This window comes from Globicephala melas, chromosome X (assembly GCF_963455315.2).
Source record: "Globicephala melas chromosome X, mGloMel1.2, whole genome shotgun sequence".
Classification (NCBI taxonomy): Eukaryota; Metazoa; Chordata; class Mammalia; order Artiodactyla; family Delphinidae; genus Globicephala; species Globicephala melas.
The window spans coordinates 16,493,445-16,516,067 of NC_083335.1; the positions used below are offsets into that span (position 1 = coordinate 16,493,445).

Genomic DNA, 22,623 nt, shown 5'->3' on the forward strand with positions numbered 1-22,623 from the left:
TCGCTGACCATCCCTTGAGATATAATACAAGCATTCTCTAGGGCTCTGGCCCTGGCCCTCTTCTAATTCAACACACTTTTCACTTAGTGCCTCTTCTCTTTCAACTCAAATAACTACATGGGTGCCTCCCCTGTCTCTCTGGTACTGACCTCATCTCAGCTCATGAGCACCAGGTCCACAGTCCCCAATGCCAGCTTAGATGTGTCACAAGCACCTCGGACTCATTACGCCCTAAAGTGAACTCAATCTCTCCCCCACCCCCCAAACTTCTCTTCCTCCTGTGGCTCTTGATTTCCGTGAAGGGCACCACCATATCAAAGTAGATACCCAACACCCCTACACTGTTGGTGGGAATGTCAGTTGGTGCAGCCACTATGGAAAACAGCGTGGATGTTCCTCAAAAAACTGAAAATAGAACCACCATATGATCCAGGGATCCCACTCCTGGACATATACCCAGACAAAACTATAATTCAAAAAGATATGTGTACCCCTATGTTCATAGCAGCACTATTCACAAGAGCCAAAACATGGAAACAACCTAAGTGTCCATCAACAGATGAATGGGTAAAGAAGATGTGGTGCATATATACAATGGAATACTACTCAGCCATAAAAAAGAACAAAATAATGCCATCTGCAGCAACATGGGTGCAAGTAGAGATTATCATACTAAGTGAAGTAAGTCAGAAAGAGAAAGACAAATATCATATGACATCACTTATATGTGGAATCTAAAATATGACACAAATGAACCTACCTATGAAACAGACTCACAGACATAGAGAACAAACTTGTGGTTGCCAAGGGGAGGGGGATTGAGGGAGGGAAGGACAGGGAGTTTGGGATTAGCAGATGTAAACTATTATATATAGGATGGATAAACAACAAGGTCCTACTGTATAGCACAGGGAACTATATTCAATATCCTGTGATAAATCATAATGGAGAAGAATAGGAAACAAGAATGTCTCTATGTGTATAACTGAGTCACTTTGCTGTACAGCAGAGATTGGCACCACATTGTAAACTAACTATACCTCAATTAAAAAACAAAAAAACAAAAAACAAAGTAGATACCCAGGTAAAAAGACTCATCTTCCATCCCTGGTTCTTTCTTAATCCCCACATCACGGCGCCATTTTCCAAAGGCTCTAACTCTGCGATGTGCCTTCCTTTACATCTGTGTCCCTCCTCCGTAGCCTGAGCGGCTCTCCCTCCTCAGCTCAGGACTTTATCACGTCTCACCCTGAGTTTTATAATAACCTCCTAAGTGGTCTTCCAGCCTCTGGTCTCTCTCCCTTCAATCCATCCTTTACCCTGTCACCAGGTACAGTCAGTCCTCAAACCCAAGGGAGAGTGTCCCTCATGGAGCACTGGATCAGATCTGCAGAGGAGCCCACGAATCATGATTTATGGTTCTGTTTACACTTACATGCTCATGACTGACTTATCTTTTCTTAAATTCTGTTTGCAAAAGTCAGGGAACATGAAGTTGTAACTAAGTTTGTGATCCTATTGTAAATCCCTGAATAGGTATATAGGCAAGCTGCAGAAATTGAAACCCAAGGCCACGTGGTAAAATCAACAAAACCCACCTGGCTGACACAAGGGAACTAAGAACCCCCACCTCACCACCTTGCTCCTGGCCTTCTCCTGAGGGCATCTACCAGTGCGCAGCAGGGAAGAGGGAGCAGGCCCGTTAGGATCTGAGAAAACGACTTTCGAATTTCATTACCTGTTTCAGCTCTTTGACCTCATCCTTCAAGGCATAAACAGTATCGACAAGGCTCCTAGAACACAAAGATAAAGTTCATAGATTAATAGATGGCACTGAGATATTGTTAAGTGATACTTAAGAAGAAAAGCAGCTTTATAGACATACAGATCCTGAAAAGCAGTGGTCTTGCTGGTGAATCGGAAGAGATACTGCTATGAATGGTCCTTGTGTTTCTCATTTTTATGGGCTAACAACCAGCATCACACAAGCTCTTTCTAACACCGTGTCACCGCACGTTTTCTACACTTCCCTCCTCCTCTGCTGCTTGCTTCCCAGCTTAGGCAAGTACTAAAAAAATAAAACAGACTAGTGTATTGTACACCTGTAACTTATATAATACAGTACATCGACTCTACTTCAATTTTTAAAAATAAATAAAAAGAAAATGGGGGGGAAGGGTAAGCTGTGACAAAGCGAGAAAGTGGCATGGATACACTACCAAACGTAAAATAGATAGCTAGTGGGAAGCAGCCGCATAGCACAGGGAGATCAGCTCGGTGCTCTGTGACCACCTAGAGGGGTGGGATAGGGAGGGTGGAGGAAGGGAGATGCAAGAGGGATGAGATATGGGAACATATGTATATGTATAGCTGATTCACTTTGTTATAAAGCAGAAACTAACACACCATTGTAAAGTAATTATACTCCAATAAAGATGTAAAAAAAAAGAAAGAAAGAAAAGTCAAGAAAAAAAAGAGACTAGGGCTCCTCATAAGGTTTGATTTCTCTCTTGGGGGCAGGAAGGACCATCACCTGACATATTGTAATGAGAGGTGTCACCAGGCCCTGCCTATCCTACGCTATCTGTGCTATGGCATTGCCCTTCTCACCTATCTGACCCTACACCATCGTACATGACACAAACACAAAGTCAGGGGCATTATTTCTAAAAGATTCCATATATTCCAAAAAAGGATAAAGCGCCTTGGCAGAACTGTGGAAGAGTCATTTCCTCTCTGGCTCTCTCCCTGGACAAGGACATTGGAGATCTGGGCTCCAGTTCTGACCCTACGACTTGCCAGTCCTCTAACCTTAGGTAACCAGTTTTCTTCTCATCCTCTCTTGGTCTTATTTTCTTCACATACAAAATGGGGATAATATCACATTCCCTGAAAACCTCATAAAGTCATTGTAGGGGTTAATATAGCTATAATAATAGTAATTATAACGATCATCATTTATTGAGTAATTATCATGTGCTAGCCTTTGTACTTCTTATTCCATTTAACCTCACAAAAACTCTGAAAGTATTACTATCATACCCATTTTACAGATGAGGAAACTGAGGCACAGAGAGGTGATGGAACTTGCTCCAGGTCACACGGCTAACAAGTACCAGAATCTGGAGTTGAATCAGGGCTGTTATTCTCTTGAGCCCAAGTGCTGTACCATTTGGTCGTATCACTTCATACACCAGATGGAAAAATACATTGACGATGCCAAGCACTGTGAAACACGCTGTCCTATGCAAATTTAGGCCTGACTTCAGAAATGACTCAAGTATATACAAGTACTTAACCTGATTTTCCCCCGTTAGGTCACCCTCACTACTGTGCAAAGCTAAGTCAGGGACATAATTTCCCTGAATCTCAGTTTCCTCATCTGTAACAGTGGTGAAAGTAACGTTTATCTCCCAGGATTGCGGTAGGAGTTTAAATGAGGTCAAGTATGTGAAAATCCAGTGCCTGAGTCAATAAATGTGAGAGGCATCCCTCTGGGCAAGGGAATTGGTGCCATGGCCTTCCCAATGCCTCCAAACCGCATGTGGAGTGGTATTCTTGCGTGCCCTGAAGTCCCTTCCTGACCTCCTCTGCCTCTCCTTTCCCCTTCCCTTTGTGGCGGGCAGCCCTCCCCAGGCTCCCAACTGTACAGTCAGCCAAGAGGGCCACATTCTCAGATGAGGAGGGACTGTCCTTCCGTGCAGGCTTGGCCACAGCCACGTTGCCCTGCCAGAACCTTCTTTCCAGCCCCCAGAAAAATCAGAAAAGGTTTAGCCCGCTCTACGCACTTTTCTTCAATGATGGTCTGGCCGTTGCTTCTGGTTTCTTCAATGATGAGTTTCTCTTCCTCGGGGAGTAAGACTTGGGGAACGGAATCCTTGCGGGCACCTACAGACAAGGGCGGCAAGAGGCGAGGGAGGGAGTTTACTAGGGGAGACTATTTGTTGGGGGTTAGCTCCTTTCTACTGTGGTTTTTGAGGAGTCTTTGTTGACGGCATCCGGCTGCCTGGCGCCCCGAGAGTAGTCATCCAACATCTGCTGACGAAATCCTCCTGACGGGAGAAATTCGAAATGGCCAAATACACTGATTCCATCCTGGGGGCCGGGGGCACATTTTGTATTCAGAAACACAATGTGAAAAGGCTGCTGTGAGAATTGTCCTCAACCAAGACCCCATCTTTTCCTGTTTTGCCTCTTCCAGAGCAAAGAGCCAGCCAGTGACCATTCCTCCCTGCGCGTCTCTGGGGAACGGCACGCCACACCCCGTGGGTTTTGTATTTGAGTAAAAATCATGCAGAACGTAGCACTGCACTGGGACGCAGCATGCTTAAAGGGCCTCAGAAGCATCACTCACTCCCATTTGTTCTCTTTACCATCCTACACGGTGAAGCAGGGTCGGTGAAGACCATTTTGATGGAGGGTAGAGGGGGCGTTGGGGAGATGATCACAACAGCAGCAAAGATGCGGGCGTCCTTACTGCTCTCCGCTCACCATCTCCAGGCTCTGGGATGGAAGAGGTGACAGAGCAGCCATGGGACCTGACCAGACAGCTCTCCTGCACCTGCAACCTCCCCGTCCCTTCTGGATCCTTCCTCTCAGAGCCACTGGCTTCCTCTCTTCTAAGCCAAGTTCCTTCCAGTTGTGAACACTCAGTGCCTTCACTCAACCTCGATCCCTTTCCCAAGGTGGATGTGTCCCTGCCTTCCTCGGGGCCCAGTACTTCGTAGGTGCTTAATAAGTGCATAGCAGGCTGGCCGACTAACCAACCGACTGGATGCAGCGAGAAACAATAGCGGCCGCTTCTATGGGTGCAGGACTTCTGGCTGGAGAGGGATGGAGGGTGTCGGTCACCAGGATGCGAAAACGCTTACCACGTGCCAAGCACTATGCTAGACACTTTCCACACAAAAAAGGGAGGCCAGGGAGGACGGGGGTGGGGGAAAATTAGGTTCTTGAGGCCAGAATGCCTGCCCGCACCTCTGAGCAAATCTCCCGTCTCTGTCAGTGTGAGGACAGGAGGTGGCGGGAGGTGAGGTCGGATTTCGTATGAGGGCTGCTGCTTCTGGCGTCTCCTTGCCCCCCTCTCTTTCCTCGTTTTTGCAATAAAAACTGCTCTCACTTTCTTTTCCTGACTCCTCGAACCTTGTTATCAGGGCTGGGCATGCCCAAAGCCAGAGGCAGGTTTGGTCTGAGAAGCAGAAGGTGTGACAGTCCCCCCTTCAGAGTCAAATGTGTCAACTTCCACATAGAATGCTTTCCCCATGACGACCTGAGAGACATGTTACTTTGGAAGCATCGGTCAGGGCAGTCCACTGAGGAAGCCCTGCCCACACTCAAGCCAGGCCTCTCAGTGGCTGTCCAGATGGAACATTATGGAGAGCTTATCTCCTACACAGATGCAAGACCCTCACACCAGCTATCCTGAATGCCCATAATAATGAAAGACCAAGGACATAAGCGATGTGACCTGGCTTTTCTAAAAGCACAAGGATGAATCAGAAAGTATTATCTCGCTTTCAGTTTGTAGCCTGAAAGTTGTTGGGGGAAATACCCTCACCTAATGGCTCCCTGATAAATTGTAGACATTCTCAAAAGGCCCTGCTAAGCAGCTACATTTCCAGATTTTCAGAGCAACTCTGAAACTTGAGTTTGGTGAAGCTCTGTTTGCTTAAATATGCAGCTGATCAAAGATAGTATTTTGACTTCCTTTCCAAATCTGCCTATAAGAAGAGATTAGCATCAGTTCACAGACACAGGAACTCTCTGGGCTCTTTAACTAGTGTTGGTGAAGGTATCTGCGTACTTCAAAGGAGAGTGACTTTAAAAAAAAATTTATTTTCATTTCTATCACCTCCAACTTTTTTACTCTTGCATCTCTCTTTGTCTCTGGGTGAAAAGAAACAGTGGGTAAACAAACCGCTTGGTAGCTAAAAGCAGCTTATCTGAAAGATGCAGCCCTGTGCCCGCCCCTCTGCTGCAAGTCACCTGCTTTACACACCCTGCAGCCCATCTGGGTTGCTGTTCTCTTTTTCTAAGAGGCAGTGAGCAGCAGCAGAGAAACATCACTCATTAGAGAAAGTGGTTTGGGGGAACCTACTTGAGCCGTGGCCTTGTTGAAGGTTGGCACTGGTACAGTAGGCTTCGATCACTTTCAGAATCTGAGCGTCCTCTTCCAGAGCAGCCGTACCTGTCAAGTATAACGAATCGTGACTCCTCAGGAGATACATGCCTCCGGACCCTCGAAATGATGCAGTGCACTCGGGTGCCAGGCACTGGCTTCTCTGACCAGTGGCCTTAATGAAAGGCAGGAGAAAAAGCTGACCGGCTGGCATGGTGGAGCAGAGACACATCCACCTTGGGAAAGGGATGGGGCACCAGTGAGTTCAGCACCGAGAGTGGCCTGCTCCAGAAGCCACTTGGAGTTCGAAATTGGAGGGTCCTGCCAGTGTCTCAGAGGCTACAAGGCCAGCCCTGGGCTTGGCGCTGGCCTCAGTTCTCATCCCATACACCACACCCTTCCTCTCCATCAAATTTCAAGGCTCACTTTCTCTAGGAAGCTTTCCACCATTAATCCCACCCATTTTTTCCCAACCAGCCAGCCTAGTCACTGATTCTCCCTCTCATTCCCCCAACCGCCTCCAACTCATTCTAGAAATGACTGTTAACACGCTGCTGTGCACATCCAGGGGTGAGGTGAGGGGTAGGGGAAGCAGAAGCTAGAGTCCAGCAAAGATTTATCCAGACTGTATTTCGGACTGATACACACAGCTCTGTCACCCCTTGGTGATACATCGCTTACTCCTTCATGTGTGTCCCAGAGTACCTTGTTCCCAGAGAGGCAAATGTGTGCATATCGATTGGCTGACCGACTTTGCAGCCTGCCTCTAAACCCAGCCCTGTTTCTATGTGCCAGCAGGCTGCCTCCTTGCCTAACTGAGAACATCACTGAACATTAAAATTCCAGAGGATCTCAGGCTTTGGGCCTATTTAGTCGATCTCAGTAAAGGCAAATATCTCAGGTGTTAGAAACTAAGAGGGAAGAAAAAAATGTCTCCATAGCAAATGGGTCCCTTTAGTGGTTCTAAACCAGGTAGAGCCAAATGTTCAACATGAAAACTATATAGATGGTTTGTCTGCCTAAGACGACATGAAAAGCAGCAGGAGACAGCTTATTGCAAAAGCTGAGAGGTGGCGGCCAAGCCTTCCCATGCATTTTTCTTTATGTCAAAGGTGATGCTGAGAACATACTGCTCGAATCCTCTTCTTTCAAAAAATTCCTCATCCATAACCAACTTTCTAAAAGTACGAAACACATACTTTTGCGGATGACATATTCCTCCTCCGATGGCTTTCTTTCGGTCTTTCTTTTGTGAAGAAACTTCTTCATCGTTTTGGGGCTTTTACCAGATTCCTGTAAGGATAGAGGTTTCTTTATGAATTAAAAATTTCCCCAAAACACAAATTAAAAAAGCAAATGAAATTAAATAGAATGGCTCTCTCTTATTTTTGACAGTCTCATTTAGGAGGGTATCAGGATTTAATACTATACACAATAAAAATGGTTCCAATAAACTCTAAAAGGTTAAATGAAACCGAGGCAATGCTATTGTCCTCTCAATTGCCATAGAGATGGGAATAAGAATGGTGTGGGCCTACTGCAGATACGGCTGCTTCTCCAGGAGGCCAAATGCCTTCAGGGTACCATCTGCAGAGAAAGTAATGGATGTCAATCCCAGAGAAATAACAGTATTTCCTAACTTGGTTTATATTCCCCACCGATACAGCTTTAAGGGAATGAAATAACAATTGTAACTATTAATGGGGTATGGACCACTTTTTGAAGAGCTTCAAAACTATTTAAATAAATTCTCCTTAGCGACAGTTCCACAAAGAAGAATATCAATTTCCATTTGTGAGACAGGAAAATTAAGGCAGAGAGACTAAGTAAATTCCCTGTAGTCAGAGAGAAGAGCCAAATGAAGGATTTCCTGATAAATAATTTGGGGTTAGGCATAGCGTACCTACAGCAAGCTTAAACATACATCTATAAAGTTATATTTTTAATTAGTAGAAAAAAGAGAGATGAATTATTGGATTTGCCTTTGCCATATGAATAACCAGCAGGTCTAAAAAGGTGCTCATTAAGTACCCAAGTAAACAGTGATCATCTTATTCCAATCTCCCATGCAATGTATATACAGGATGCGTGGTTAACAATCACTACCTTAAAAATAACTGCAACAAAGAATTTAATTTCTTCCACTTAGCCTCAGTGATCCACTTAGACTTGAAAACAGACAGACATGAAAAATTCACATGTGACAAAAATAACAGGAAAAATAGAAAGAGCATATAAAAAACCCCACGGAAAACAGACATTTTAGAGGCATTAGAAGATGACATTTTCGCACATATTTCACAAGAGCCTACTTTTCTGAAGAAAGTACTTACATGTCAGAATTGTATCTTCATATTTTAGCCACCAATTGTAACAAGGGACAAAACAAGCATAAAGGAAAGCTTCATTCATCAAAGGTTACAGCACAGCATTATATGATGTCACTGTACGCCAAAGATATCGTTCTACCCTTACCTTTAAGATATAAGACATCCTCTAAAGTGAATATGTAAAGAAAGAGAAGATGAGCGTGAGAGGTCGATGGTTATAATGACCAAATCCATTTATCAATAATTCTAAAACAACATTTGAAATGTTAGTGTTATCATAAATTACACAGAGAGAATATCATCATGTTTCCCACATTAGTTTCAGATGCAATATCATCATGCAAAAGCCCAAGGAATACAGTTCTGTGCAGAAAAACAAATGCTGAAAATAACTGAACTACACATCTCCCAGCAGAAACAAAGTGATCATGCCTTAGTTTTAATGGATTAGTTCTGTGAAGGATTAAGTCAACTTTACCCTTCAAAGCTCACCTTAATTTGAACTTAGTAACTGACAATTACAAAATATCCATCATTAAAAAGGGGACTTAGGTAACTATGAAGTGGCACTCCTGATTTAGGTAATCAGAGGAGAGAATTGGATAACTGCAGGAATCACTGGTCAATTTCCAAAGCCAACCTGTGGGGCTGTTTCCTGGCCAAATTCTGAATAGAGGTACATAATAAAGATTTGGCTCAAGGATTATTTCTCCTATCATGTCAGGTTAAAAGGATCAAAAAATCCTCCCATATCCAAATATTGTCCTACTTTTACTGCACTAAGAACTGGAGGCAACAATTAAGTGAAACAATTAAGTGAAGCATGGTGTTTTAAATCAAAAACTCAAAATTGAGCTAAGTCTGCGCCACTCATCAAAACACACATTTGACACAAAAATATATGCTGCCTTTGCACCATAATTCTAACACACGTCTCATAATTGTCACAGACTTAAATCTTCACTCGGTAAGACCTATTTAAAGAATAGTTACTAATATATGAGGATCTTTTCCGAAAGCTGAAATGATGAGAAACTTGTTAGGGGAAAAAAAAAAAAAAAACAAACCACCGTTTGGATGGAAAAGGTAATGCTCTGCACAGTTATGGAAGATAGTGACTGACATTTCCTGACTGCCACTTCTAGACAAAAAAAAAAAAAAAACACCTTGAAATCCGCATTCTACCCAAATATCAGATGTTCTCTAGGGTTGTCGCTTAAAAGCCTCTTTTTAAAAGACACTCCTTTCACTAAATTCTTTTTCTCTTTCCACTGCAGCAAATAATTCAGACTTTCATAGTTCAGACCCACGGCTTGGTCCCATAAGACTTTTACTGATTTGGTTTAAGAGATCAAAATGATTCCAAATGCAGAGTTGGGACTGCTTGGTTAGCAATTCAATGCTAACGAAGTGGCATTTGTTTGAGATGTGTGTACATCATGACCTATTTATAGAATTATCATATAATCATAAAGGCAAGCCAGAGGCACTCCAGGGGGAGACCAGGGAAACTCAGGCAGTGCACAGAAACCTTGTGGATATTCAAGAAATATGTGTAGATGGACAATGCGGAAATGGAAAATTAATTTTAAAAAATCACTGAGTCTAGCAATTCGAGATTGACTGACATGTATCACCTATCATCAATTCTAGCACATGCCCACAGAACTCTTTGTAATAAGCTACGAAATCAGCTTGTCTGAAGCATTTTATACCATATGTAGCAAAATTACCTCTTTATAACCTAGCGCTGCTGATGGTCTAAGTGGAGGCGCAGGTCGCAGACAACTTAAGCTCCACGGTTTTATAATTTGAGGAGGCTCCAAGGGTCCTCGGGGCTGTCCAGTAGAGCTAAAAGACTGGGAGAATGTCTGATGAGATGTTGGCAATCTGCCATCTGAACCCGCCCCCTGGGCCACACACTGAGAGAACAGCAATAGCTTTGTTGCATCCGCAAAGGCAGCCCCGGAAAGGAAAAGACGGGAAAACAAGTCTCCAGTTGGAGAACTGGCGCTTTCCAGTCAAGACTCTGGGGTCTCTAAGGAACAGCACAAAACTCACTCCACATCCCATGATCCTGCCCTCCCTCTGTCCTGGAATTTCATTCAAGTTAGGTGTTTTCTCCCCTCTAAGGAAGGAAAGTGGAGTAACAGTCAACATTTAATGAGTTTGGTCATGTGTGTGGCACTCAGTTAGGCACTTAAATAGGTTATTTCCTGAGAAGAACTTAAGACAAACTTTAGCAAAGTGAAGTAACCAGCCAGCAATTGGCAAAGCCAAGATTTGAACCCAGATCTGATGCCAAAAGCCCTGGTTCTTTCCACCACACACTGTGCTCAAAACTGGAATTTGGGCATCACAGGTTTGAGTGTTAACAGACAACACAGCACATCTTCAATCTCACTCGGCAAGTACAGTAAAATCTCATCAATTCAAATTCCGTGAACTCTAAATTTATGATAAAATGGAAGGAGACAACGCTCAAAGTTCACCCTTAAAGGTTACTGAGGGAATGTGATGCATAAATGAGATTGCATGGAGATGTTCAAGTACTCACGAAGGTAAACTATTTCCTTTGACTTAGCACATTATTAAAAAGAACGTAGTGGTTGCTGATTAAAATAAATGCTGTTTATCACTAAAACATCTTAGCAGGACTTCTGGCCAGAAAAACTTTGCTAGCAGTTAGTTGGAGTACCTTAATACTGTCAGACAAAGCTGCACACCTCTAAGTCAAACTCTGTTCATTGGGATGGGTCTCCCTCCATAACAAGAAACCAGAATTAGTGAGGTTTGACTGTACTTCAAACCCTACAAATACAGACTATGCAAAGGCTGAGGGCATGCTCACCACTTCTTGTAAGTCCTCAGCAGGCAAGATTTGACGAGAGACTCAATAATCCCTGGACAGGACAGATGGAGTACTTACGGAATGAGCACTACAAGATGATGATGATGTTTTGGATAAGGAACTGCAAGAGGCGGGTCCTCTGATCAGCCTGTACAGATGCTCCAGCCAATCCTGGAAGCCTTGGTTGTTGCCGCAGTGGACCACAATTCTCTCTACTATGTTACCTGCATCACCCGATCAGGAGCATTTGGAAACAAAAGGCAAGGAGGAGCTTGAGCTTGCCTCATTCATAAACACACTTCATTGCAGCTAGGCCTTGGGTGTCTATTTTCAGGCGTTTTCATACCTATGAGCTAACCCTGTTGAAACTTCTCTATCAGGAACGGATAAGCTCTGATAATAAAGTAAAGACATAAATGCTCATATCTGGTTTATAAAACCATCCTGGATTTCTACCACTTACAGAATCTTGGAAGTAGTAGAAAACTTCACGCTAAACAAACTCCCAATCCAAACATGTAAGCACAGGGTCCATCTAGTTCATAGTCTAAAATGAGAATATTGTATTGCTTTACCCAATATCAAAGATGAAGCAAGGGCTTCCCTGGTGGCGCAGTGGTTGAGAGTCTGCCTGCCGATGCAGGGGACACGGGTTCGTGCCCCGGTCCGGGAAGATCCCACATGCCGCGGAGCGGCTGGGCCCGGGAGCCATGGCCGCTGAGCCTGCACGGGCCGGAGCCTGTGCTCCGCAATGGGAGAGGCCACAACGGTGAGAGGCCCGCGTACCGCAAAAAAAAAAAAAAGAAGAAGCAAGATCCAACTAAGACTGGTTCCAATCTCTGGGCCAACACCAAATCTCGGGCTCCCTATTGGGAAAGAAGGGGGTAAAGCCTGCGGCCGGCATCCCAGTGTTAGCCATCGTGTCGTGTCAGTGCAAAAAGTGCAACCATCAGGTGGATATCAAACAGGTTTGGAAAAAGGGACAAGAGGCCAAAATGTCACAGAGCATTATGGAGGTGTGGCATTTTGCTCAATTTGTGAAGAAAGTTTCACGGCTTTTCAGCACTTTTTAAAAACACACCCAAATCTTGCTAATTCATAGGCTGGTGATAAAATGGCTCCTCTGCCACCAGGGAACAGACGACAGAAGGGAGAGAAAATTACATTTACATCGGTCCATTTTGTTATTTCTTAGCTCTAACAAATAGCTCTTATACAAGAGAAGATTGAAACTAACGGCAAAGCCGAGGCTTTTGAATGACCAGGAGGTTTCCCTGCTATTGCTGTAGACTAATTAACCCAGGAAATGTAATATGCTTTGCCATGCCCATGTAAAACTTGCTCACGGATTTTATAACAGAAAATAATAGCACTTATTTATTTCAACCCCACTGCATTTCAAAAAGAATGTGAAGTAGCTACATGAAGAAGAGAAAATTACCTACCAGTGATTTCAAATGTGTAGTCATTCCCTTCAATTTCATCTAGTCTAGTCACCACCATTCCTGCTATTGGTATTTTTCCCTACCAGAAAAAGAATATCCCCATTAATTCTGTGGTTATACATGTCTCTGCTTATTTGTTAGATTTTCTGACCCTCTTAGGAATCACTGGTGAATTATGGAGAGACATATTTCTTTGGTCTGTCAATAGATAATATGTTTCCCCACTTTAAATTTTAATCAGACAAGAAAGCAAGGGGAAAATGGGGGTTGTGTTTTGCTAACACACCCTAAACCATAAGGTCAGGATTTAATCACAGTTTACTTTTCTAACACATTTTCCTGATCATCAGAAAACAAAGTAGAAACTCGAATTTCATGAAAATTAGTAATCGCTAGGCCAAGATAGGATATAGGCAACAGTAACTTACAGTACTCCGTGTTTTGGGAGCAGACTAAAGGAAGTTGAATTTCCTAAGGAGCTGAATGACTTCCATCTCAGAAACTTGAGTCACGTGATGTGACTGTAATAAGACAACCATAGGGGCAAGTCTCAACTTTACATTTTCTCAGCAATAATGATATGATATGGGCCTGGAAAATTCTGTTGCTAATTCATCTAGTTGCAGACTTCAATTTCTATTTACACATTCATAATCTAGCTTATAACCAGAGCAGTGGACATTCAGGATAAACTCATTATGCTAACACATACACCTCTGAGAGAAGGAACATCTGCTCTTATAAACTGTTTAATTACATGAAGGGTCAGACAGAACATTCTGTCTTTTCTGGCTGGAGCCTTTAATGCCGGAGTGGAAATATTGCATCTGGATGGAAACCTGTTTTCATTACGGGTCTTGCTATTTGCTTTTATATGAAATCTACTAACCTGATAGATAAAGCCACTCATCCGAGGACTTGCAGATAACATTATCAAGACACTTGAAAATAACATGAGGTACCGCTCCTCTTTTTCCTGAAGTGGAAGGAAAAAGATTAAATGAAAAATATAAATTGCACATTTTGCTTATTAAGAATTTCTGGAATCATTTTTGTAACATAGATCTTATATAAGGCAATGAAACACAGTGATTTTTTTTTTTCAGTACATGGGCCTCTCACCGCTGCGGCCTCTCCCGCTGCGGTGCACAGGCTCCGGACACGCAGGCTTAACGGCCATGGCTCACGGGCCCAGCCGCTCCGCAGCATGCGGGATCCTCCCGGACCGGGGCACGAACCCGCGTCCCCTGCATCGGCAGGCGGACTCCCAACCACTGCGCCACCAGGGAAGCCCCCACAGTGATTTTTTTTTTAAAAAAAAGGATATCCAACTTAAAAGTATAAAACGCATTTAATTTTACTTTGAAAATGGATATAGGCCCCCAGTTTATCTGTGTCCTTCCTATACATAAGAGTTAAATACAAACAACCATGCTTGTTTCCCAAGCATGTAAGCCTGAAAAGTCACACAGTTAATGCCTTCCTGCCCAAGGTGCAACCAGAGCACAATGTAAGTCTCAATGTTCTCAAAGTGAAAATGATTTTACTTTGAAAAGTGGCCAAATAAAGGGGTTTTCAGGTGATAGGAAATTTATTATGCCCTAACATGTATGGTAAACTCTTCCTAAAATTACCGTTAATCAATAACTACACAATAATTATTATACCCATATAAAACAAAGGAGACACTTTTTAAAATGGCACTAAAGGAAATTTTACACACGAAGGCTTCTCTGAACCCCTTAGACATGCAGTGAGTAGATGCCAAAGATTGCACTGGGCTCGTGCATCCGGCCATCTTAGCTACAATTATCCTCATGCCTGGCTCCGTCTCCTTTCTCCCGCTTGAGAAGAGCAACTTTCAAGGCTAATTTTTCTAACAAGTGTTCTGCGTTCTCTCACATATTTCTCTTGCTTGGTCTCATCTCCTGCTCTTGCTTCCAGCTGCCTCTCCTGTCTAACTGGCTTTTTCTGCTGCCTTTAGCATATGTACATCTCCTGTCCATTTCATAAGCTTTCACTTGCCCCCTGTGGCGCCTTAGCCATAACACCCTATTTCTTGACATTTTATTGCCAAATTACTTGCTGCCTTTGTTTTCTCCCCATTGATCCCTCTCTAACTGCACCCCTGCTGCTCTCTCAAAGTCTTCAATCACTGCCTTCTAGAGAAATCCAATGGCTTCTTCCCAGTCTCCATACTCTTTGACCTCTGACCCTTCTGCAGCACTCAGCAGGCTGACCATTTTCAAATGCTCCTCCTAGAATTTCCACGACACACCACACTCCCCTGATTCTCCTCTATCTTCTGCTTTGTCTTTTTTTCTTTTTTTAATCTTTTGGCCTCGCCGTGCAGCATGCGAGATCTTGGTTCCCCGACCAGGGATCGAACCCCAGCCTCCTGCACTGAAAGCGTGTAGTCTTAACCACTGCACAGCCAGGGAGTCCCTGCTTCGTCTTTTTCCGGCACTGATTCATCCTTGCTTTACCCAAGAGGTTTATCCCAAAGGTATGAAAGACTGTTAGAGTTGCTGCATTAACCTTCCACAGGGTATCTGCATTTTAAATGAGATTGCTTTTTTTTTCCAATTTTTAAATTGAAGTATAGTTGATTTACAATGCTGCAAGTGTACAGCAAAGTAATTCAGATACATATTCTTTTTCAGATTCTTTTCATTTTAGGTTATTACAAGATATTGAATATGGTTCCCTGTGCTATATAGTAGGTTCTTGTTGTTTATCTATTTTATGTATAGTGGTTTGAATCTGTTAATCCCAAACTCCTAATTTATCCCTCCCCGCTTTCCCCTTTGGTAACCACAGTAAGGAATCTCTGACAGAGACCTGTCAGGGAGTAGAGGAAGATGTTTGGGGAGGGAGAAGACGATGGTAATACCCCACAAATCACACCAGGTGATGTAATCAACCTTCTTCCCCCACCCCGCTCCCTTCCTAAAAGACATAATCCATCTTCAGGCTTCTGTGCTTCTCTCTGGATATTTACTTCCCAAGAAGGCACATCTGTCAGGGGCATGTAAACCTCTGCCTCTAACTCTGACCTCCTACCCACATTTCTATACCGTTTCAACAGCTGCCTACAAGTCATCTCCTCCTGGATACCCACCATCACTTGAAAGTTACCAGGTCTGAAATGACATCCGTCATTTCCTCTAGCCTCTGGCTCACCACTTCCTACAGGCTTTCCCTTCTAAACAGGTCTCATATTTGCCCCTTAAGTTTCGTTCTCTCTGCCACCACCTTCCTGGGGGGTACTTACCACTTTCCAACCCAGATGGCCTGTCTCTAGCCCCATCCCCTCCAGTTTAGCTGACATACACAGCTGTCAGGTTGTCACTGTCACAACGAAACGCCCCTTTCGTTTCACCCCTGTTTCTCTACTACTCAGGCCTCACATGGTTTCCTGCTGAGTCCAGCTGAAATATCCTTGGCTGACATCCGAGGTTCTTCACAACCTGCCTCTCTTGAACCCAATGAATTTGCTCTTTCACTCTGCCCAGGATGCTTCCTCTGCTCCTAATAAACTGGCTGGCTCAGTGCGCTGAAGAAAAAAGGCCACATCCCTGCTCTCTCCTGAGATAAGAATGACCTCTCCCTTACAAAATCTTCCCCCTCTCTCTTCACGGCCCCCTCCTCAAGTCCTATCTGCATACAGTCTTTTCTTGGTCTCTCCCTTCTCTGAACTTCTGTGGAATCTATTGTAGGGATGGCATGATATGGCATTGACTATTTTGGTTTGTTTTCTAGCTGCAGCTTGGGTTTTAATCTGTCTCTAATGAGTTCTTTGAAGGCAGAGATCATGGCTGTTCTTTTCTCTTAACTGCTCCCACAGCACCAAGCAGAGGGCTGGGCAAAGAACAGGTGCTCAGTTTCTGATGCGAAAAGTCTGAGCATTTGACCTTGATGGAAGAAGAAATAAAGGAAGAAATATATAAAAGACGGAAGAAAGGGTGTTGAGATTTGAAACCTCTTACCTCACATGTTCCATACTGCACCATTACTTGCGACATAAAGATCACATTTCCCAAGGTTTTAATATCCTCCCCTTCCCATGCCTGAATAGGTTCCGAAAGTATCTGCAACTCCAGCTGTTTTCTCTTTCTGAGGTCTTGGCACTGCCCCTACAGAACCAAAGCAGAACATACTGAAATAGGAATTCTTCTGAAACAGACCTAAAACAAGGCTAAAGTAAGAAGCGGCTCTTGACTATCAGATTTCCGCTGAGTCCCTATTCTCACCACGAGTCCCATCACCTGGTCCGTTCCGGACAGACGGAAAGATTCACTACCTTAAATCTCTAGCCTTCAGCCCCTAAACATTTTGTAAGGAGGAGCCATTTCTCATTTTGCAAAACATCAAGATAAAGTGGTAGAAGGAAGGGGGTTGCCTCTCCCTCCCCACAAGGAGTAAGGGAAGACAAGTAGCAGAATCACATCAAACAGGACCAGTAGGTTCAGATCTGCTGCTCGGCGTCCCTGCTCGCTCCAGCTCCTCTCCATCTTGCCTACCTTTGCATAAATCGTGCTTTGTTACAAAGCAATTTTATTTTTCTAACTCAGTTTCCAACCAAGTGACATCTTACTTTACAAAATGACTCCAAGAGTTATCGAAAAAGAGAAAATTAAACTCCTTCTGCCGCAGTGAATCAAACTGATCTTATAATGAAACACAGGCACTGCCCTATACTTTGTTTGGGGACCAGTAGTAGATTGCTATGAAAAAGTACTAAGCTAATTTTTATCCCTAAAAGGATTGGAAAAAGGGATACAACTGAATTTCACAAATACAAACTGAAAATACAAGCCAAGAAATAACACGTGGGGTATGACTACTATATATTTGTACACAGTATATACTATATACATATATATCTCACTGCTTCAGAAAATGTGAAGTTATCTTAAAATAATTTAACAGTATTCACTCCAAACTGAGTATGAAAATAAGCATATGGTTAGTTATGTTCCTGTTTCCAAATGACTATCATAGTGTTTTGGGGCATGTTTTCTATAAAAGCTCTGCTGCCCCTTTCAGGTAAATGGAAACTTGAGGAAATAAATTCATTGTACACATATTTTTGAGGCCTAGAATGGGAATAAGTATACTATAACCGTCAAAGCAAGTTTTACAACATGTAAAATGATTAGAATGAAATATCATTTTTCAAATGAGACATTTTATACTCAATTTACATAGGAAAAAAGAGAAGGGATACAAATAATTATAAATGTCATGGGTTTCAGTGGGCTGTTCCATTAGGTTGAACCATGTCAAACTGCCAATATTCCACCATTTTTTACCTACAACAGCAGTTTTAACCTGATACCTTACACTCTGGTCTTCAACTTGCTGTTTAACTGTGGGCACGTCAGGTACAGATCTTTCGACAGCAATAAAAACGAGGTGATGGTGAATGTTGCATAACACCCTTACAGCAAGAATCAATAACTAAACGTTGATCCCCATCACTTGGAGTACTACAGAAATGTCTAAAATTAAGCTCAACTTAATCAATCACCCCAAATAACCTTTTCTTTCCTCCTAAAATGCCACCAAGCAGTTTTACCTCAGTGGGTTCAAGAGGACACTAAGCCATTGTGCTCGAGATTCAAGATAAAAGGTAACTTTGATAGCACTCTATATACAGCAATTGTATTTTAGTCGGGTTTCTTTTTCCTTCTAGATTTGATGAAGGATTTCTTTTTCATATGCAAAGAATAGACTCACACCTTTCGGCATAAGTAGACGAATCCGGTATTGATGCCGATCAGTGAAGGACGAGTTGCACAGACATAAGGTGAGTAACACGGGGGTAAAGACAAAGAGACAAAAGGAAACCCCCCACCTACACAGCCATGCTTAATGTGGCAGAGACTTCAAATGAGTGCTTTACACCCTCAGCCTGGCAACCTTTCACAGGTAAGCATGATGTTTGGAAGACAACAGTAAATGAAACAATCACTGCGATACGGTCACTAGAGCTTATTGTTTCCACTCTAGAGACCTTTGCAGAAGGAAAGAAACATTACACACAAGTCACGCTTTTAGGAACAAAGCATACAAAATGGAGAGTTATAATTTTAGAGCGTCACCTACCATGAGAGTTTTGAATGCTAGGATGGCTTTCAGAATATCCTGGTGATCGGGATGCGTGTCCTATTAAAGGAATACATTTTAAAACAATATTAAAGGAGAACAGAGCAGTGATTGCAGGGCTTAGGGGTGGGAGGAGGGTGTGGCTGCAAAGGGATCCAAAGAAGACATTTTGAGGGATGATGGAATTGTTCTGTATCAAGACAGTAGTGGTGGTAACTCGAACCTATACACATGTTAAAAGTCATAGACCTGTACCCCAAAAGAAAAAAGTCAGTTTTACCGTATGCTAACTTGAAGATTAAAAAATAAAACAGCATTTGAGCATTTGGAATCTCAGCACCTCTAATGATTAGGTGATGAAGAAATTAAGATGGCTGGGAACACATTATATATTTGGTAACAACATACTAGGTACAGTTATCGAGGCAAGAGTTCCCATTTGCCTTTTTGCTGTTATACCGTGGATAATTAATAATAATTATGTGGGGGGGCATCATTAGGTCATGTTGTTAGTAAATGACAAGAGGTAGGGAATTGTAGAAACAGAGTGGTGGTTAGAGAGAACTCAATCCAATCTCATTTCCTACACCGCCTCCATCTTCTTTCAGCAGACTCAACATGGCAGACGGGAAAAAATTCCAGGTCTCATACCATGTGCTCCTTCTTAAGCAAGCTGATTATATTTGGTCTGCAATTCCACGGTACTCACAACCCTGAAAAGTGGACAGGTTCAAAATGGCTTTGAGGGATCCACATCTGCATAACTGTTTATGAAGGGAAAGTAGGGCTCCTTGCGGGAGATGTCCAGCTAACCTCTGGAATTCAGCAGCAGTAAAAGGAAGACAAAATCTGCTGTTTGATCAGCTTTGGGTGATAAAATACAGAGCTGAGTGGACTAAGGGTCTGACCCAAGCCAAGAGCAGCACTGCTTCTGAAAAGAAAGGTTGTACTCCTTTATAAATGTATCCTTCTGCAAATCGGCTGATCGTTGAGAAGTTCAAGTTCCACTCTGCCATGAGCCAGCAGCCATACTCAGTGATCAGAAAGCTGGATAAAGTGTCTCACCAGATGGTGAACCTGTTCTCAGGATACGTATTATCTGATGGTGGGAAATGAAAGGCAGCCAAAGGCAGGTGACCACCAGCACCAGCGGAGGAGGAGAGGAAACGGGCTCTGAGACAAAAAGGGCCAGGACAGAGGATGCAAGCAGTGGGAGCACCTGGGATTTTATTTCCTCAAATGAAGTGTCTGTTTGCACTTCAGCACTGAGCAGTTCCAGAAACTGGGGCCACGCGTTTCTGGATTTTTGTGATAAACAAGGAGGGGCAAACCACAAACGGTTCGGTGAACAGGTTTAGCTTTTGGAAAGCCATCCAGAGGTCAACACCTTCCTGCAACCTTTCTCTTTAAAGATAATCAAACCCTTTCAAACCTCAAAACCTTTCCCCAGACACAGGAAGAACAAGTAGGGTAAACGCAGCTTCCCCCCTCGGGCCCTCCTCACCCATCCCCATCCCCCATGCTCCATCACACAAGAGCGGCTCGAGAAGCTACCCCTGCTGACGGGCTTCTAATAAAGAGGATTTGGGCTCTTGAGGCAACAATATTCAATCCTCAGGCCTCAGTGCAAATCTGAATATTTAGAAAAGGTGATAGCTATGCTACAGCTGTTGCAAGTACACTGTGCATTTTTAAACAAAAAATGTGAGGGGGCTTTGATGGAGATGTATGGCTGCGTAAACAGAGAAACTGAGACTGGACCCATTCATTCATCTTTAAAGAAACACCAGAATCTTCCATTGTAATCCAGAGTCATGAAGCTGAATGACCACAGTGCTCTAGGGATAAACATTCCTGTCTATAATGAAAAATGTTCTGTACATTTTCTGATGCTGTTCTGCTTTGTTTAGCTCCCACAAGAAAGCTGGTTCATATATCAGAGCAACAGAAGGTTTCTTGGTGGAAGATTTCTCTGTAGAACCACCATCTACAGATGAGAGGGCAGAAGTAAACCTAAGTCAACCAGTGAGCAGAGACTTGAGGAAGCAACAGGACCGGGGCTGGGAGAAGAGAGGGGAGGGAGAATGATCACGAATATTTAATAGTAAAGTATGGGTATCTTTCAGTTATTAGATGAATAAGTCCTGGGGATCTAATGTACAGCATGGTGACTATAGTCGATAATACTGTATTGTATACTTCAAAGTTGCTTAAAAAAAAGAAAAGAAAAGAAAAGATCTTGAAAGTTCTCACTAAAAAAAAAAGGTAGGTATGTGAGGTGATGGATGTGTTAATTAACGTGATTGTGGTCATGGTTTTACAATGTATGTATATTAAATCATCACATTGTACACCTTTAAAAAATCACGTTGTACAACCTAAATATACACAATTTTTATTGGCCAATCATACCTCAATAAAGCTGGAAAAAATAAGTAAAAATAAGTTAAAAAAAATCTTCAGAGGGGAAAAAAAAAAAAGAATGTCCCATTCTTATTTTGCTGCATAAAGAGGAAAACTAAAAGCCCGGGAAGAGGGAAGACTGGATCAAGTAAATTTTGAAACCCGGGTTTTTTCTGAACTCCTCAGTAAGGCTAGTTTGGAGGCGGTACTGGCTGCTTCCTCCAGAGCAGAGGCTCATCCTTTGTACAGGAGCTTAAAATAGCTCGCCTTCCCTTACCTCCATATGCCGTTCCAACTCTTGCAAGAGAGTAACATACTTTTCCAGTCGCATGAAAGGTTTGCTGAGACTTGTTGTTAAAATGAGGATACCTGGGCTAGATGCACCTTGATTTTCCATAAATCGTTCCAGATCATCACTGGCAAAAGAACGAATATAGTTTTGTTACTGCTTAATATTCCATGTAAAGAGTTACCAACTGAACATAATTTTCCTGTATTTCACAACATAGAAAACCAAATAAATTTTGGATCACCAGCACAAATGCTGTCCGACGCACTTCAACTCAATTCAATCAGCATGGCGCACAGCACTGGGCTACAGCGGTGAACCAGGCACTTATGATCCCTGGCTTTATTTTCTCATCCAACAATTATTTATTGAGCACCTACTAAGTGACAGGCTCTGTTCTCTGTTGGGAATACAGCCGTGAAGAAAACCAAAACCCCTGCCCTTAAGAAGCCTGCACCCAGAGGCATGGGGCATACAATCTATCATACGACCTCAACGTCAGGTTTGAAAAAATCTTTTCTTAGTCACTGCAAACATTCTAGTTATTGGCTGATGAGATGCCAAGGGGAGTAACTCACCAAGAGCTCCCTATCACTGGGACACCCACTTGTAATGAGCGAGAATCAAGTCCTAAATCCAGATAGCAGCATGTTTGCATGTCTAATCACTTAGCCTAGGATCTGAAAACAGTGCAGCAGCCTACCCAAATAACTCGGCTTTAAAAAAAAAGAAAAGACTGTAGGGAATTCCCTGGTGGGCCAGTGGTTGGGACTCTGCACTCTCACTGCCGTGGGCCCGGGTTCAATCCCCGGTAGGGGAACTAAGATCTCACAAGCCGCGAGGTGTGGCCAAAAAAAAAAAAAAAAAAAAAAGACTGTATTAATATCTTAGGAACCATGTTGTGCAAATGTCTAAGTCTAAGCCTGGGTTTTCTCTGCCCTTCAGCACCCTCTGGACTGTCTCCTTTCCACCAATAGGATACTGAGTCCTGGGGCTGCAAGATCATTTTAGTTTATATCTCTGCAACATAGAATTAAAGAAGGAAACCTGCCTTATCTCTTGACCCCTCTCCCTCC

General features: G+C 43.0%; 1 protein-coding gene across 8 annotated transcripts in view; it reads right to left on the reverse strand.

Annotated features, from left to right (window-relative positions):
* The window catches only part of ARHGEF6 (Rac/Cdc42 guanine nucleotide exchange factor 6), a 165,898-nt gene that overhangs the window by 49,813 nt on the left and 93,462 nt on the right, over nt 1-22,623 (reverse strand). For 4 of the 8 annotated variants that reach the window (XM_060292531.1, XM_030845012.3, XM_030845015.3 and 1 more), the window contains 12 exons: nt 21,536-21,674; nt 18,856-18,915; nt 16,734-16,880; nt 13,634-13,720; nt 12,745-12,823; nt 11,378-11,523; nt 10,182-10,319; nt 8,594-8,614; nt 7,318-7,411; nt 6,098-6,187; nt 3,789-3,888; nt 1,739-1,793 (listed from right to left, as the gene is read on the reverse strand). In XM_060292531.1, coding sequence (XP_060148514.1) covers nt 1,739-1,793; nt 3,789-3,888; nt 6,098-6,187; nt 7,318-7,411; nt 8,594-8,614; nt 10,182-10,319; nt 11,378-11,523; nt 12,745-12,823; nt 13,634-13,720; nt 16,734-16,880; nt 18,856-18,915; nt 21,536-21,674 — 1,156 coding nt within the window. The remainder of the gene's footprint in view (nt 1-1,738; nt 1,794-3,788; nt 3,889-6,097; nt 6,188-7,317; nt 7,412-8,593; nt 8,615-10,181; nt 10,320-11,377; nt 11,524-12,744; nt 12,824-13,633; nt 13,721-16,733; nt 16,881-18,855; nt 18,916-21,535; nt 21,675-22,623) is intronic. The other 4 variants (XM_030845009.3, XM_070044698.1, XM_070044697.1 and 1 more) reach the window with 4 other exon arrangements.